This window comes from Astatotilapia calliptera, chromosome 4 (genome assembly GCF_964374335.1).
Source record: "Astatotilapia calliptera chromosome 4, fAstCal68.1, whole genome shotgun sequence".
In the NCBI taxonomy this organism is placed as follows: Eukaryota; Metazoa; Chordata; class Actinopteri; order Cichliformes; family Cichlidae; genus Astatotilapia; species Astatotilapia calliptera.
Window position 1 is genome coordinate 19,507,943 of NC_137425.1, and position 17,560 is coordinate 19,525,502.

Genomic DNA, 17,560 nt, shown 5'->3' on the forward strand with positions numbered 1-17,560 from the left:
GGGGCATCTTTACACAGCCTGCACCTGGGGTCTTGCCTGGTGTGATAGACCCCAGCCTCTATGGATCTTGTGCTCAGAGCTTGTTCTTGTGCTGCCATGATTAGTGCCTCTGTGCTGTCTTTCAGTCCAGCTTTGTCCAGCCACTGGTAGGATTTCTGGATATCAGCCACCTCCTCTATCTGCCGGTGGTACATACCGTGCAGGGCTCTGTCCTTCCATGATGGTTCCTCGTCTCCCTCCTCTTTCTTGGGTTTCTGCTGCCTGAGGTATTCACTGAGCACTCGGTCAGTTGGGGCCATCTTCCCAATGTATTCTTGGATGTTCGTTGTCTCATCCTGGACTGTGGTGCTGACACTCACCAGTCCCCGGCCCCCTTCCTTCCGCTTAGCGTACAGCCTCAGGGTGCTATATATATATATATATATATATATATATATATATATATATATATATATATATATATATATATATATACATATATATAGTTTCTTGAATGCAGTTTGAGAGGGTGTGGTTACATTTTGAGCATATATTCTTTTGTCTGCAAACATTTATGCCTTCTGAAGGCATGTGTATCAATTTATAGCTGGATGCATTTGCAACCTAACAAGATATTTTTTGGGACTTGAAGAAATCCACTTATACAAATGTGGCCCCAAACGTGCAGAGAAGCAGCTCTCTAAAGATGGCACGTTTAGAAACTGAAAAACATCAGGCCTTAATTGACAACAGGAATTTGGAAATGTGACTCAAATGAACTATGGAGATGCAAATACAGTAAGCTGCCAGATGCCACAGTTGTAATGGTTGGTGCACAGTTTTAGTTGTGCAGGTGTGGTCCCAGGGGTGCACCAGGAAACTCAAAACCTCCAGGCTCTAACTGATAACAGAGGTTTACGGTACATTGACTTCAAATGCTGTTGTGTTATTCTTAGAAACCTTGAGAAATCATAGAGCGACATCAAAAATGATTTTGATGTTTATTACATGCTCACATTTATATTCTGTTTAATATTTAAAGTGCCAAATGTTATTTACTGAATCTTATTAACCTAACTTTAATTTAATGAAGCATTTACAGAAGTGAAATGACCATAAGATGCAGTATAATATGTAGTTTCATTTTATTTAATTATTTTTCACATTTTGCACATCTCCTAAGTGGGTATTTGTATATGACATCTATTTAATATAAAAAATGAATGATTATGTGCATAAATATAAAATGAAAAATCAATTTTAAAAGCAGATTAGAAATGAAGCGCACCCATTCCATCCCATTTGTTATCATCTCTTTATCTGCAAAAAAAAAACCCAAAACAAAAAATCATCAGAAGGTTAAAACAAATCTGTTAAGAACAGTCATTTAATTACTATTACTAGTAAACCCTAATGTACTCTAAGTTTACATCTTAATGTTACTTATTCCAGGAGATAGTTTTGGATTAAATTAAAGCCTAAACATTTCTAAATTACACTCATTTTTTTTCCTCCTTTAAAAATCAAATGATATAATTTTCATGATAAAGGTGTGATTTTAAAAAGTGCAAACAGAACATTACAATTCCTTGTTCCTAATTTTTTTTAATTGATCTATGAGTGCTCTTTTGAGTGTACTGCATGTTCTTGTGATTGAGTTTATCCTACATTACAACTCACAGACTTCATTCTTCAATAAAACTGAAATGCAGAAAATATAAATTGCATGTTTACCTTAAGAAGACTGATGATTATGCTATAGAAGAGAGAGAATATGAAGAATATGAAGGAGGAAGCTGTGGACCAGAGGCTATTAAAATCCTCTTCAGCGGTGACATCGTCCCAACTCAGATCACAAAGGTATTCTAAAAAGTAGAAGGTACAGTACACTTGGTTAGAGGAGTGCTATGTGCATCTGTTTTCTATTTATTCATTGGGGTAATACAATTTTTCTCTTCTTTAATGGTGTTAATAGAAAAGTGAAAAATGGAAGAATTTTTCTTTTTTTTTGTGACGCTTCAAGTTTTCCATCTACACATATACCAAAGAGTTTCCATGCAACGTTTACTTCAAACAGACAGCACATATATCAAGCAATTGGACACTGTGACTCACATAGGCTGAACAACAACATGATGAAAACAAAACAAACATTTTGTCTCACAGTGACTGACATCACAAGTGCACAGGTTTTCATATAGAAAACTCTCACAGACAAAGAATGACACAAGCACAAAATATCACATTTAAATCTTAGTAGTTACAGTCACATTCTATGGAATTACCATGGGCACTGGACACTGTTTTTAAAATATGTTTAGGTCCGACTCCGACACAGCAGGTGAACTCTTTGGTTGGATCTTTTTTGTCCCAGTTTGCCTTACTGGTGGTGTAAAGACTCATACTTCGCCATTTCTGGTCATTTTTGCTCTGCTGTGCAGGGTTGTCGGTGGCTGTAGCATAAGGTCTAGAATTTCGTTCATAACTTTCTGACCATTCGATTTTATACATCTTATTCACAGTACTGGTGAACAGACACACCAGAGTGATTTTATCTTCAGACTGAAACTGGTCAGTGTGCAGCTGTGGGAGCATGTGGACTGTCACTGTTGGCTCTGTCCCATCAGAATGAGATACTCAGTTAAACAGAGAGATTTATGTACAAGTTTAAAAAGAAGACATTAAGTTATGTATATATGTGGATGGATAGATTGGTGTGTGTGTGTGTGTGTGTGTGTGTGTGCGTGTGTGTAATTGTAACATACTGTTTTTTGGATCGGCAGTTGTGGAAAAATCAGTTACCTAGTGTGTAGTCTCTGTCAGTTTTATTCAAAGATCCACTTTGGCCTCCTGAAAAATTACACATAAATACAGTATCTTCATGCAAGTCATTGGAATTTACTGTGAGAAAACCTGCTGCATTCTACACTTTCTTTCCATCTGCCTGTCTTGTTTCAGAAACTGTAGTGATCGGATCTTTTTTTGCTGGTGACGTCGGCTCCAATTTTCAGCCATTTGATGTCATGTTTCTTTGGTGCAAACTCTTTGGTAAAGCAGGAGGCAGTATAGGTACCATCCTCATCAGGAGAGGAAATCACTTTAAGAGTTGGATTCTGCTCAAATACCACTGAAAAGTAAAGATATACACAAATGTATGTATTCAAGAAGGAATTAAATGTGCTTTTATTCAAGTAGAAACACTTATTCCTTGGTATTTTTAGGCTATTTTTTTAACATATAAATGCAAGGTGTACTTTCAGTGAAGTCAGCTTCTACCTTCCAAAAGCAACAACAACAACCAAAAATAGAGAACTATCAAGAACTAACTCTTATCCTTCTCAGAAGTAACAATCACAAGTTTTAGTGCGGTAATACTTTACTAGTAATTGTTACTGCCGCACAAAATCCAACATTTACTGAATAAAGCTGCTGTCTTAGCGAATGTGTCTGCTTAAAAGCCACTGAAACACAAAGATGTACACAAATATATGTATGCAAGAGCATGGTTTTTGTTTTTCAATTTACAAACTATTCATAAATGTAGAAATCCATCCATTCATTATCTTCCATGGAAGAACCAGGAGCCGATCCTAACTGCCTTAGGGTGAGAGTGAGGGTACACCCTGGATAGGTAATTCGTTTTTCGCATGGCTAACACATAGAGAAAGACCACCATTTGCAGTCACATTCACACCTTTGGGCAATTTAGAATCACCAAATAAGCTAACCGCAGAAATGAGAAATATTTAAGAACATGTCATGCTATTTAATAAGGAGAAATATTTGCTTTTATGTCATTTATTTGACATAAGCAGCATATCTGAATATGGTTTGGGGTTTTAAAGTTGAAACATTTTTTCCTTGGTATGCTCAGATTCTTTGTCAATATAAGCAGCTTGGGGTGAACTTACAATAAGTTTGCTTCCAGTACAAATCTTCCAAAAACATCAAAACCGTGAACCAAATAAATAGAGAACTAAAGAGAACTAACTTGTATTCTTATCAGAGGTAGCAATCACTAGGTGTAGCTCAGTAATAATTTAAGAGTAACTGTAATTACTGTTCATAAACAACAACAAAAAAAAGAACTTTTATTGAAGAAAGCTATTGCATTTGATAATGCATTACGCATCAGACCTTTGGAATATATATATTTTTTCATGTAAACTTGTTGTAAGTCAAACAGAATAAGATAAATTGATTAAATGTGACTAAGCATGAGGCTTACGTGGTTTTGTGATATTAGCCTGTCCATTTCCAACAGTGTGATTGACACCACATTGAAAATTCTGTTGTGTATCCCAGTCCTGTCTCCTCACTCGGATTTGACTGACTCCAGTATAAACATTGCCATTTTGAACTGCAGGGTACTGGATGAAGTCTTTCAAGGCAGTGCTGCCTTTGTTCCATGAGAAAGGAGGGTTAAAGCCAGTGGCAAGGCAGCCAAAGAGTGACAACATCTCCACTTTCAGAACCACATGGTATCAGAGGAAACACAGTGGGTGGACTTGAAGTGGCTAAGAAAGGGGAGACAACAGTAATTAAGACACCAGAATAGAAATACAATAACATACCAGACATTTCCCCTTGAAAATGCTTAAAGAGAAAACACTTGAGCGGATCATTTTGTTTAATAAAGGCCAGCGTGAAGACAATTACCTTCTCTAAATGTTCAATAGAAAAACATTTCAAGTGCCCGAGTCCTTCCCTGCAACATTGCTTTGGAGGCAGTTGGTTCATCAGGATCCCCCGATAGAATTATACGTTTACTTTTCTGTTATTCAACACATAAATTAGAACATTATTTTAAATGTAGAATATGAGCAGAACTTATTAGTAAAGCATTGCGTAAAGTTGTTAAATGTCCTTTCACAGTGTTGATGGCAAATTCTTACAAACCACAATAAATTTGATCCAACTTCAGCAGTGATCTCTGAAATGAGATGGTAATCTTACCTGATGAAACAGTGACTGTTGTCCCCTTTCCCCAATAGTCAAAAACACCGTAGCACAGTATAGAATCTAGTTCTTTCATGATATCAAAAGGCTAATCTATTCATGATATGGAGAAAGTCTAAATAGAACCTTTTCTTAATCCCACTAGATTAAAATCCTATTAAATCACCCAATTATACCCATTTTGACATTATCACGTTTGAGAATATTTTTACAATAAATGTACTTTAACACAATAACTGTATTTTGAAGTAAACCTTCACTGAATGGGAAGTTGTATTATATCTTGTAAAATGAATTTCTCTATCCGAAACATGTCCTATGCAGATTTTAGATAGGACAGGTCTTACCTGATGACATTTTTATCTTGATGCCATTTTCTTAGTAGCCTAAACCTCCCCATACGGAAAAGAAATAGTAAAAACTTATATGTGATTACTCATGAAAGTGGCCACTTTCATGAGTAAATCATATAAGGCTTACATGATTTACTCATGAAAGTGGCCACTTTTGCATTACTTTCATACATTGTTTTAGTAAGTATCCAAAACATACAAGTTTCATTATATAATTTTTCAAGGGATCTTATATCTGTTTTCACTCTTATATGCTTTTCATACAAGTTTCACACAAGACAGATACAAACTTTATAAGATTTATATATATCTTTTCCATATGGGTCATTTGTGACAGTTAACCGAGTCTTGTCTTATTTCTTACAAAAATTAATCACTATGACATTCTGATTTCGGTCTCAGAGAAAATTAAAATAAGTTTAAAACACTTACTTCTTGATATAGCTATAACTAACATCAATAAATTAAGTCCAGTTTTTTACAAGTTCTTTGCTCTTTTGGCTACAAAGTGTTCCAATAATGACTTGCTTTGCTGAGTTTATCCCAATAGATGAATCAACATTGTACTAGTCTTGGATAAAAATAAAAAATTCTGTCTTTAGTGAAAAATACATCAATTCATTCCTGACATGACGGTGACCATTGTGCCCTTTCCCCCAGTAGTCAAAAGCGTAGTCACAGTCTAACAAGTTATTCACCACTTCATACAAAAACAGACTTTCCATCTTGGCATACTTGGTTTTCTTCATGTTGTTTGTGCAAATTGAGATTCAAAAGACTGAATTAAACCTGTTTTTCACCACCAAGTGTTTAAACTGAGTCTTCAAATGACTTCACACTCGACTTGCAGTATTTTACAAATACAGTGGGAATACACTGTACACTAACACACTGTTTCTTCGGAAAATATCAAAGTTTTTAACTCAAAATCTTAAGATTAAGGACATATTTCAAGTGCCTTACCTGTTGTGACTGTAACCATTGTACCTTTCCCCCAGTAGTCAAAAGCCCAGTTATCACAGTTGAGTCTTTTGCACCTCTCACAAAAACTAACTTCTCGGATATCCTGTTAATTTGTAAAGTTTTTCTGACTTCGGAAATAATTAGAACCACTCTAAACTTAATAATTGTGTACATAGTTATGTTTCAATTAAATTAAAGGTCACAAAGTTTTTAATCACCAGAGTTAAAATTATGACTACAGATTATAGACTTGTGATACGCTAGAAATTAAAGCACTGCATGGTTTTCACAGTGTTTTTGAACTTAAATGTCAACATTAAAGAAAAAGAAATTAGATCCCTTTACCTGGTTGTGGCTTATCCCCAGTAGTCCAAAACAGTGTCTAGTATAAAATCTCAAAAATATGCAACATACAAAAAACAACCACGCTGAAGTTCTAAATGTGTCAAATTAAACTGTGAAAGTCAAACATTTTTTAATATGAACAATACAGAAAGCTTGTCTTACCTGTTGTGACGGTGACCATTGTTCCTTTTCCCCAGTAATGAAAAGCAGAATTACAGTGTAATATCTCGATAAATCCAACAAAATCTTTCATAGAAAGAAAAAAAAATGTGTGCAAAAATCTTTTGTCACCTTATATATGATTACACTAAACTGATAAATAATAAATAAACCGGTCATTTACACAGACGTTTTATTTTTCCTTGCATGTCAAATTAAGCATAAAGTATAACAAAGATTTAATTTCATATCAACCTGTCAAATGTAGACTTGTTCTCACTCAAAATAGATCGGATTGTTATTTACCAAAGGTTATTCTGACTTGTGTTCCTTTCCCCCTGTAGTCAAAGTAGCTAGCATAGCCATAGCTGTCACAGTGATCTGTTACAATCTGCTCTAATATAAACGCTTATTAACTTAAATAAAGGAAGTGTACATGTTTCTCTGAAAAAGCAGTTCCCTCTGTGCCATTTATTAGCAGTTTCCTTTGGGAGATCAGTTTCCTCTGGTTTGGCTTTTGTAAAATTATGCTTCTTGCCAGCGTCCTCTTTTTTAGAGCCTCCTGTTAATCCCAACTTTTATAGAAAATAACCAGCAGAAGTTATATAGTGCTTTTTCAAATTAAAAAATTTACAAATTCTTCCTACTCATGGTGAAATTACATTTTATTACTGGAGTATCTATTATCAACACTAATGACATCTTTTTGCCTTTGCCTTGGTATCTTAAAAAGGGTTAGGGTTACAGTTACTTAAACACCCTCTAGACCATAGGTGTCAAACTCTGGCCCGCGGGCCAAGTTTGGCCCGCAGCCTAATTACATTTGGCCCGCAAAGCCATACCAAATTACTATCAGAGCTGGCCTACTGGTATTATACAGCTAATATATATATTGTTTAGTATTAAGCTTTTCTTGTTCCAAATTCATTTTTTTAGCAAAATGTGTTTGAGTCCATAAGAAAAGATTCATTCTTATATCTGGAGGAATAAATATATTTCAATAAATATTAACGTTAGCCCGCGACTTTGTTCCAGTTTTGAATTTTGGCCCACTGTGTATTTGAGTTTGACACCCCAGCTCTAGACTATATGACCAAGAAATTTAGGTTGAAATTATTTTTAGTAACACATGTAAATACATGCTTCTTTCACCTTATGGTTCTCAGCTCTTACTCCGTGACTCCATTCACTTGGGTCCATTTGTGTTTGAGTGGCATAAATATGTCATTAGAAATTGAATACGAGTTGTCCCTTGAGTAGACCTTATGTGAAAAGTTTATTAGAAACAACTACTTTGTCTTCACTTGGTGTCTAAGGTGTCTACAGCTTTCTGATTATTCATCAATAATTACGTTTCTCGGCCTTCATCCCACGATGCAGATGTCACCCTAAAGAAGCAGAGAAGCAACTCTATAAAGACTGTTTTTAGAAACTGAAAACTATCATGCCTTAACTGATAACAGAAATTTGTAAGTGTGAATCAAATATGCTATGGATATGTAAATATACAGTAAGCTGCCAGATGAGTATGTTGTTTTTCAGGGAAATTCATTCACGGTTGTAATGGTTGGTGCACAGTTGTAATTGTGCAGGTTTGGCCCCAGGGGTGCACCAGGAAACTCAAAACCTCAAAGCTCTAACTGATAACAGAGGTTTACGGTACATTGACTTCAGATGTTGTTGTGCTATTCTTAGAAACTTTGAGAAATAATAGAGCAACATCAAAAATGCTTTCGATATTTATTACATCCTCACATTCATATTCTGTTTAATATTTCAGGTGCCAAATATTTCTTACTGAATCTTATTAATGTAACTGTAATGTAATGAAGTATTTACAGAAGTGAAATGACCATTGTAGTGTTTCTTCTTTTCGTTGTTTTTTTTTTTTTTTTAATTTCCTTGAGCAGTTCATTTGGTTGTTTACTGAGAATTAATGTAACAACAGAATCCATAGCAGAAAAATAGTAATATCAATATCAGAATGCAGTATAATATGCAGTTTCATTTTATTGATCTATTTTACACATTTTACAGATGTGTTAATTGACTATTTATATATGACAGGCATTTAATATAACAAATAAATGATTATGTGCATAAAAAGAAAATGAAAAACATTTTAAAAATAGCGTAGAAATGAAGCGCACCCATTCCATCCCATTCGTTATGGTCTCTTTATCTGCAAAAAGAAAACATCAGAAAGTTTAAAAAAGTCTCTTAATAAGAGCAATTTCAATTTTTATTTTACCCATTTACACAATTTAAATTTACATCCTAATGTTATTTATTCCAGGAGATAGTTCTGGAAGATTATATTATGGAAATTAAAGGCTATAATTTCTCAAATAAACTAATGTCTTTTTTTTATTCTTTAAGAAGCTAAATAATTGTATAATTTACATTATAAAAGGTGTACTTTTCAAGTGCAAACAGAACATTAAAATTCCTGATTAAAAAAAAAAAGATATTTAAGTGCTCTTTAGAGTTCCCATTTACTGCATTTTCTTGTGACTGGGTTTATCCTACATTACAACTCACAGACTTCAATAAAACTGAAATGCAGAAAATGTAAATTGCATGTTTACCTTAAGAAGGCTGATAATAATGCTATAGAAGAGAGAGAATATGAAAAGGAATATGAAGGAGGAAGCTGTGGACCACAGGCTGCCAAAATCGTCTTCAGCGGTGATATCATCCCAACTCAGATCACAAAAATCATCTAAGAAGTGGAAGATACATTACACTTGGTTAGAGGAGATCTATGTGCATCTGTTTTCATTTGTTTTTTTAGGGTAATGTGATTTTCCTCTTTGTTACTAGTGTTAATGGAAAAGTGAAAAAAGGAACAGTTTATGTGTATGTCTGCTTTTTGATGTTGTTTCAAGCTATTCATGTACACATATACCAAAGAGTTTCCATGCAACATTTATTTCAAACAGACAGCACACATAAAAGCAACTGGACACTGTGACTCACACAGGCTGAACAACAACATGATGAAAACAAAACAAACATTTTGTCTCACAGTGACTGACATCACAAGTGCACAGGTTTTCATATAGAAAACTCTCACAGACAAAGAATGACACAAGCACAAAATATCATATTTAAACCTTAGTAGTTACAGTCACATTCTATGGAATTACCATGGGCACTGGACACTGTTTTAAAAATATGTTTAGGTCCGACTCCGACACGGCAGGTGAACTCTTTGGTTGGATTCTTTTTGTCCCAGTTTGCCTTACTGGTGGTGTAAAGACTGATACTTCGCCATTTCTGGTCATTTTTGCTCTGCTGTGCAGGGACGTCAGTGCCTGTAGCATAAGGTTCTTGTGTCTCTCCAAACATTTCTGACCATTCGATTTTATATGTCTCATCCACAGTACTGGTGACCAGACACACCAGAGTGATTTTATCTTCAGACTGAAACTGGTCAGTGTGCAGCTGTGGGGGGATGTAGACTGCTACTGTTGGCTCTGTCCCATCAGAAAGAGATAGTCAGTTAAACAGAGATTTATGTTCAAGTTTAAAGTGAAGACACTGAGTTCAAATGTATATATGTAGACAGACAGAAAGGTGTGTGTGTGTATGTGTGTGAATTTAACATACTGTTTGTCAGATCTGTAGTTGGTGAAACATCAAAATTATTTAAATGAAACTACTACTTTCATAATATGTTATACCACTAACACTTTAATGTCAATACAAGAAAACTAAAATAAACTAATAAAATCAATCATATATGCATATATATGCATAAGGCTCACCTGCTTTTATGGGTTTACCTTGTTTTATTAAAGAATTAAAGTGTTTTGTTTTTTTCAAAAACAACAACAACAGCTATGAGTTACTCACCTCCTTTGTCGTTTTGGTCAGGATTGTTCACAGGTGGATTCGGCTTAGACACCTCTGCAATACAAAGACATGCACACATGTATGTATGCAAAAGCAGTATACAGAAGTATACAGAAGTTGAGGGAAACTGTGATACTGTGTTCCTACTGTATCGATTTAGTTAGATTAAAGTAGTAACAAAATAAAATGACTGAGCATTCTATTTATAAATTTAGAAAAATGTAAGAATAAGTCGTGCTATTTAATAAGGCAAAATATTTGCTTTTATGTTGGTTATTTGGCACAAACAGCATATTTATATATAGTATTTTTTTAAAGGTTGAAACAATAATTCCTCGGTATGTTATTTTGTCAATGTTAGCAGTTCAAAATGGCCTTATTACTGCTTCCACTACCAAAAACATCAAAACCAATAAAATAGAGAACTAAAGAGAGCTAACTTGTGTTCTTATCAGAGGTAGCAATCACTAGGTGTAGCTCAGTAATAATTTAAGAGTAATTGTAATTACTGATCTGAAAACAACTAACAAAAAAAGAACAACTTGAAAAAGGTTACTGAATTTGATAATGCATTACACATCAGTTCAATTCTAATTTTTGTAAAAGTTTAAATTCATTCAAATTGTTTAACTTTGGAATATATTATCAATGCTGTCATGTGGTAATTGTAAATAATGCTCAGAAAATAACTAACACAAATGTGACTTACCATCAGGCTTACGTGGTTTTGTGATAGGAGCCTGTGCAATTCCAGCAGTGTGGTTTACAGCACATTGAAAATTCTGTCGTCCATCCCAGTCCTGTCTCCTCACTTGGATTTGACTGACTCCAGTATAAACATTGCCTTTTTGTACTGCAGGGTACTGGATGAAGTCTGTCAAGGGATTGTTGTCGTTGCTCCATGAGAAAGTCACTGCAGGAGGGTTAAAGCCAGTGGCAAGGCAGCCAAGAGTGACCATATCTCCACTTTCAGAACCACATGGTACCAGAGGAAACACAGTGGGTGCAGTTGAAGTGTCTAAGAAAGGGGAGACAACACTAATTAAGATACCGGAATAGAAATACAATAATATACCACACATTTTCTCTTAGAAATGATTAAAGAGAAAACACATGAGAGGACCATTTTGTTTAATAAAGGCCAGCGTGAAGACATTGCCTTTTCTAAATGTTCAATACAAAAACATTTCAAGTGCCTGAATCCTTCCGTGCAACATTTTTTTAGAGGCAGTTTGTTCATCATCATCATCTGTTATTCAACACATAAATTAGAACATTATTTTAAATGTAGAACATGAACAGAAATCATTAGAAAAGCATAGTGTAAAGTTGTTAAATGTCCTTTCACAGTGTTGATGGCAAATTCTTACAAAAACACAAAAAATTTGATCCAACTTCAGCAGTGATCTCTGAAATGAGATGGTAATCTTACCTGATGAAACAGTGACTGTTGTCCCCTTTCCCCAATAGTCAAAAACACCGTAGCACAGTATAGAATCAAGTTCTTTCATGATATCAAAAGGCTAATCTATTCATAATATGGAAAAAGTCTAATTCAACATTAATTTTATTCCCACTAGATTGAAATCTTATTAAGTCACCAAATTATACCCATTTTGACATTATCACGTTTAAGAATATTTCTCACATAATGTGAAGTTATATTATAACTTGTAAAATGAATTTCTCTGTCCGAAACATATCCTATGCAGATTTTAAATAGGACAAGTCTTACCTAATGACATTTTTATCTGGATGCCATTTTCTTATGAGTCAAAAGCTCATTTGTGACAGTTACTTCTTACACAAATTAATTACTATGACATTCCAATTTTGTCTCAGAGAAAAATAAAATAAGTTTAAAACACTCACTTCTTGATATAGTTATAACTAATATAAATAAATTATGTTGTTGTTGTTGTTGTTGGTTTTTTTTTTTTTTTTTTATAAATTCTTTGCTCTTTTGGCTACAAAGTGTTCCAATAATGACTTGCTTTGCTGAATTTATCCCAATAGATGTATTGTCGTAGTTGATAAAAAAAATTCTGTCTTTAGTGAAAAATACATCAATTCATACCTGACGTGACGGTGACCTTTGTGCCTTTTCCCCAGTAGTCAAAAGCGTAGTCACAGTCTAACAAGTCATTCACCACTTCATACAAAAACAGACTTTCCATCTTGGCATACTTGGTTTTCTTCATGTTGTTTGTGCAAATTAAGACTCAAAAGACTGAATTAAACCTGTTTTTCACCACCAAGTCTTCAAATTACCTCACATTCGACTTGCAGTATTTTACAAATACAGTGGGAATACACTGTACACTAACACACTGTTTCTTCGGAAAATATCAAAGTTTTTAACTCAAAATCTTAAGATTAAGGACATATTCCAAGTGCCTTACCTGTTGTGACTGTAACCATTGTACCTTTCCCCCAGTAGTCGAAAGCCCAGTTATCACAGTTAACGGAGTCGTTTGCACCTCTCACAAAAACTAACTTCTCAGATATCCTGTTAATTTGTAACATTTTTCTGACATTTGAAATAACTAGAACCACTCTAAACTCAATAATTGTTTACATAGTTATGCTCCAATTAAATTAAAGGTCACAAAGTTTTTAATCACCAGAGTTAAAATCATGGCTACAGACTATAGCCTTGCAATAAACCAGAAATTAAAGCACTGCATGGTTTTCACAGTGTTTTTGAACTTAAATGTCAACATTAAAGAAAAAGAAATCAGATCCCTTTACCTGGTTGTGGCTTATCCCCAGTAGTCCAAAACAGTGTCTAGTATAAAATCTCAAAAATATGCAACATGCAAAAAACAACCACACTGAACTTTTAAATATGTCAAATTAAACTGTGAAAGTTTAACCTTTTTAATAAGGAGAATATGAAGCGTGTCTTACTTGTTGTGACAGTGACCATTGTTCCTTTTCCCCAGTAGTCAAAGTAGTCACAGTGACAGATTTCAATTGTACTTCAGTGCAAAAATATTTTTTCACGTGATTACACTAACCTAATAAACTGGATAAATCTGTTATTTACACAGATGTTTTACTTTACCGCCAATGTCAATTAAGCACACATTGTAACCAATTTTTCATTAACTGACAAATACAGAATTGTGCTCACTCAAAACAGATTAGATTGTTACTTACCAGAAGTTACTGTGACTTGTGTTCCTTTCCCCCAGTAGTCAAAGTAGCCATAGCCATCACAGTGATCTGTTACAGTCTGCTTGTAATACAAATACTTTTTTAATTTAAACCAAGGAAGTATGAAAAAGTAGTTCCCTCTGTGCCTTTTATAAGCAATGTCCTTTGAGACATCTATTTCCTGTGGTTTGGCTTCTATAAAATTAGGTATATGCCAACTTCCTCTTGTTAACTGCAGTATGTATAGCAAACCAGCAGCAGAAGTTAATTATTCATTTTCAAATAGATCTAATCTAATATCTAATCTATTTAATGTATTAATGTCCTAAAAATAGGTAAACACCCTTTGGACTATGGAACCAATAATTTTAAAGGCTGAAATTACTTATGGTACCAAACATTCTTAGTACTTTATAGATATATCACACAGTCACAATGTTTAGTGCATAGTTGTGAATATTCAGTCAGCTTGCTTAATTTCATAACCCCTAACATCAGTGTTAGTCTGTCTTTCTGCATCCACTCGGGTCCTTTTGTGTTTCAGTGGTCTAAATAAGTCATCAGAGAATGAATGCAAGACTATACTTAGACCCATACAGGCCTGCAAGTTTTGTTTTGTTTTGGGTTTTTTTTTGTTTTTTTACCTTGAGGACTTTTCCATGCATCAATACATTACAATACACCAAATACCAGAGTCCTTCAGGCAGACCTCATGTCAAAAGTATAACAGAAACAACTACTTGGTGTTCACTTGATTTGTATGGTGTTTGACGCTATCTGATTATTTCCTAAAAGTCTATTCTGTTCAACTGGACCTAGGGTTTTTAATGGGGAAAATGTTTCATCACTCAATGTTTCATCACTCGCCTGAAGGAGTCACTTGGAAACTGTTACGTCCAGATGAACCAACTTTCGAGGATTTCCTTAGCTTAGGTATCCTGGCCTTAATCCCACTGGCAGGATTGTTGACTTGTTTTGTATGAATGCATGTGTCAGGTATACATATTAATACTCGAGGATCTGTGTCACAGTCCTGGTACGGATTGACCCAACATTTGGAGTTTTTTATGTCTTGGTTTATTTTTGAATGATGGATTGTTCTTTATGTTTCTCTGGTTTGTTGGGTTTTATGATGAATCTGTGTTTCAGTTATTTTGGTGTGTCTTTGCATTATGGATTGTTTTCTTATTCTCTTGTAGGGCTTGTGATGGTGATGATGATGATGATGATTATTAGTTTCATGTTTCTGTTTATCCGTGTTTAAGGATTTGTTGTTGCATGTATTGTTTGAGTTGCATGTGTTATATTCTGTCTGCGTCTTTGTTTAGTGTTTTCTTATTTCCTGTTTTATTGTGAAGGTCTATGTCTCATGTGAGTGTGTTCAGTTCTACTGCTCCCCTGTCTTGTTAGTCCAATTTCTCCCAGCTGTGTCTCCCTCCTGTTGCCCATTCCCTGATTACCACCCTGTGTATATTAGCCCTGTGTTTTCCTGTGCTCAGTGTTGTGTTGTACTTTCAGATCCTGCCTGTGTGGTCCAGTTTGCGGTTTCATGGGTTGGTTTCTGTTTTTGCTTGGTGCCAGCAATAAAGCTGTGGTCTTCAGTTACATTTCCGTCTCAGAGTCCTGCATTTGGATCCACATCTCTACCTGCCCGCACACAGAGTCCCGACAATCTGATCAGAAGTTGTATAGTGAGTACAAAAAGGTGTGAGATACAATCGGTGTCATGATGCCAGCTATTTTTGTGCATCTGGTTGAGATCGTTGAAAATATCCTTCACATGGTAGCAACATAATTCTGCCAAAAGCGAGTGAGTAGTGAGTAACAGCAAAACATATCTGTTAATTTGCAGGAGGGAACATGGCATTGGTTGCAATTATCAGATGCAGGATTGCATTTCTGAAGTGTGGATTTTGAAGATCCCAGCTGCCTTTTTTCACCATAAGAAGTCCAAAATAGTTTGATCAGTTGTTTTGAAAAAATTCTTTGGCAAGAAAAATGGAAGAGGAATTTGGGTAAAATGTTCATTTTTAACTGCACTGATTATTCTGATAAACAAGAGATGTACACTTCCCAATCTTTGGAGGTCCTGTTTAATTTTAGACATTAAAGGCAAGAAATTAACAGCGAAAAGAGTATTCAATGTTCTGGTTGCATTGATCCCTAGATCCCTCTACAGTCAGAGAATGAACCAAATCTCTGAAAAGCAGATAAAATTGATGATATGAAGAGAACAGGACTTGAGACATAACTCATCAGCATAAAGTGATAACTTAACTTCATAACTTAAATTCAGCTAAAAATAAAGGAGAACCTCAGAAAAATTGACAGAGGTTCTATAGCAAGTGCGAACAATAGAGGGGATGATGGACGTCCTTGTCTGGAGCCTTAGGAAAGTCTAAAAAAGATGGATTTAATACCATTGGTAAAGATCTTCAGTCTGTCCATCCTCTCCTGCGCTCTCTCCTCTCCTAAATCCAAAAGTTTTCACAGCAGAAAACGAGATGAATTCCATCTGGACGTTACAGGTTTGGTACAGCATGAGGGTTAACAAATTCGTATTCTTATGAATATGATGTGTAAATTGATTTATTCTTGTACCTCCATCCCACAGTGGCAAATTCTTCACCCCAGTGAAGGTGGTGATCATTTTCTCCTCATTTTAATAAATTGAGCCATTCGGTCTTTGGTCCCAAAACACATCACTAAAAGGTTAATTAGCTGTATGTAAGCAGCAATACATGGAAAAACACAGGATCCACCATACAAGCTATTTTATGATTATGAAAAAAAAAAAATGTCTATGCAGATGCCCACACTACAACCACTATAAAAATTTAACTTTTGTACCACCAGATTTTCATATACTTAAATTTGAAAGTGTTTTCCTCTCCCGCTTCAACCACCATCGTTATCAGAAAAAAAAAATCTTCTGTATGGCCCACAATGAATCCTGAGATATGGTAGGACACGAAGGATACACCAGACCCATCCTTGAAATTCGGGGAAAATAAGGACTCATTTGTCACCACATCTGGAGGACTATTCGAATTTGGACAGCCTTCGTCGCATTGCTCTGACGTCATTACCTCCAAATATGGCATTTGAAGCATCCTTCCCTTGAATTTGGACACAGCCTTAGTCTGTGTGTTGTTTTTCATTCGGTATCAGGTCATCTGTTGTTTTTACCATGTTTCCAAGTTTCATGTCCAGGTTTGTTCAAGTTCATGTCAGGGTTCTTCATGTTGTTTTTTTAGTTCTCCCAGTTTAGGGGCCCGTTCTTCGTACGTCGCTTACTACATCCAAGATCAAATGACACATCCAAGATCAAATCATCGCGCTAACCGTGAGCTCGCTAATCCGGTTCCCCGAACACACCTGCTGTTGACGATTACTACAGCTGGACGCAGTAATGTGACATCACTGGGTGTCGTAAAAGGGGCTACGCATCGATAGTAGAAACATTGATCGGCAACCCTCTGATTGGTCGGCGAAAATGTCGAAGGAGCGTGCTCGGCTCGGTATTTTTCGGCAGCAGAGCAAGAACTCCTGAGTGAGGGATTTCAGGAGTTTCAGAGTTTAATCAGAACGCAAGGGAACACTGCAAAGGCTGCAAAAGCAAGGAGAGAGGGCTGGCAGAAAGTTGCTGACAAATTAAACTCGTAAGTAATTTAATAATAATAATAATAATATATTGGATTTATATAGCGCTTTTCAAGGCACCCAAAGCGCTTTACAATGCCACTATTCATTCACTCTCACATTCACACACTGGTGGAGGCAGC

At 35.3% G+C, this 17,560-nt stretch overlaps 1 protein-coding gene and 1 gene segment (V, D, J or C); both read right to left on the minus strand.

The window, feature by feature from the left end:
• Positions 1 to 1,112: 1,112 nt before the first annotated feature.
• LOC113020948 (immunoglobulin heavy constant mu-like) lies at positions 1,113 to 7,056 on the minus strand. The segment is given in 7 exon segments: positions 1,113 to 1,299; positions 1,714 to 1,844; positions 2,364 to 2,594; positions 2,782 to 2,829; positions 4,208 to 4,496; positions 4,639 to 4,753; positions 6,762 to 7,056. Coding segments are annotated over 5 exon segments (654 nt in total).
• A 1,694-nt stretch (positions 7,057 to 8,750) lies between these two features.
• On the minus strand, positions 8,751 to 12,932 carry LOC145428281 (immunoglobulin mu heavy chain-like). Of its 2 annotated transcripts, none has more exons than XM_080300369.1 (6): positions 12,694 to 12,932; positions 11,338 to 11,634; positions 10,617 to 10,670; positions 9,908 to 10,237; positions 9,347 to 9,480; positions 8,751 to 8,940 (listed from the first exon to the last, which is right to left on the minus strand). In XM_080300369.1, the coding sequence occupies exons 1-6, from the start codon at positions 12,815 to 12,817 to the stop codon at positions 8,926 to 8,928; spliced, it is 954 nt and encodes a 317-aa protein (XP_080156495.1). In that variant the 5' UTR covers positions 12,818 to 12,932; the 3' UTR covers positions 8,751 to 8,925. The 2 variants fall into 2 exon arrangements, with proteins under 2 accessions (XP_080156495.1, XP_080156496.1); XM_080300370.1 differs by lacking the exon at positions 12,694 to 12,932 and adding an exon at positions 12,049 to 12,512.
• Between the last annotated feature and the right edge of the window lie 4,628 nt (positions 12,933 to 17,560).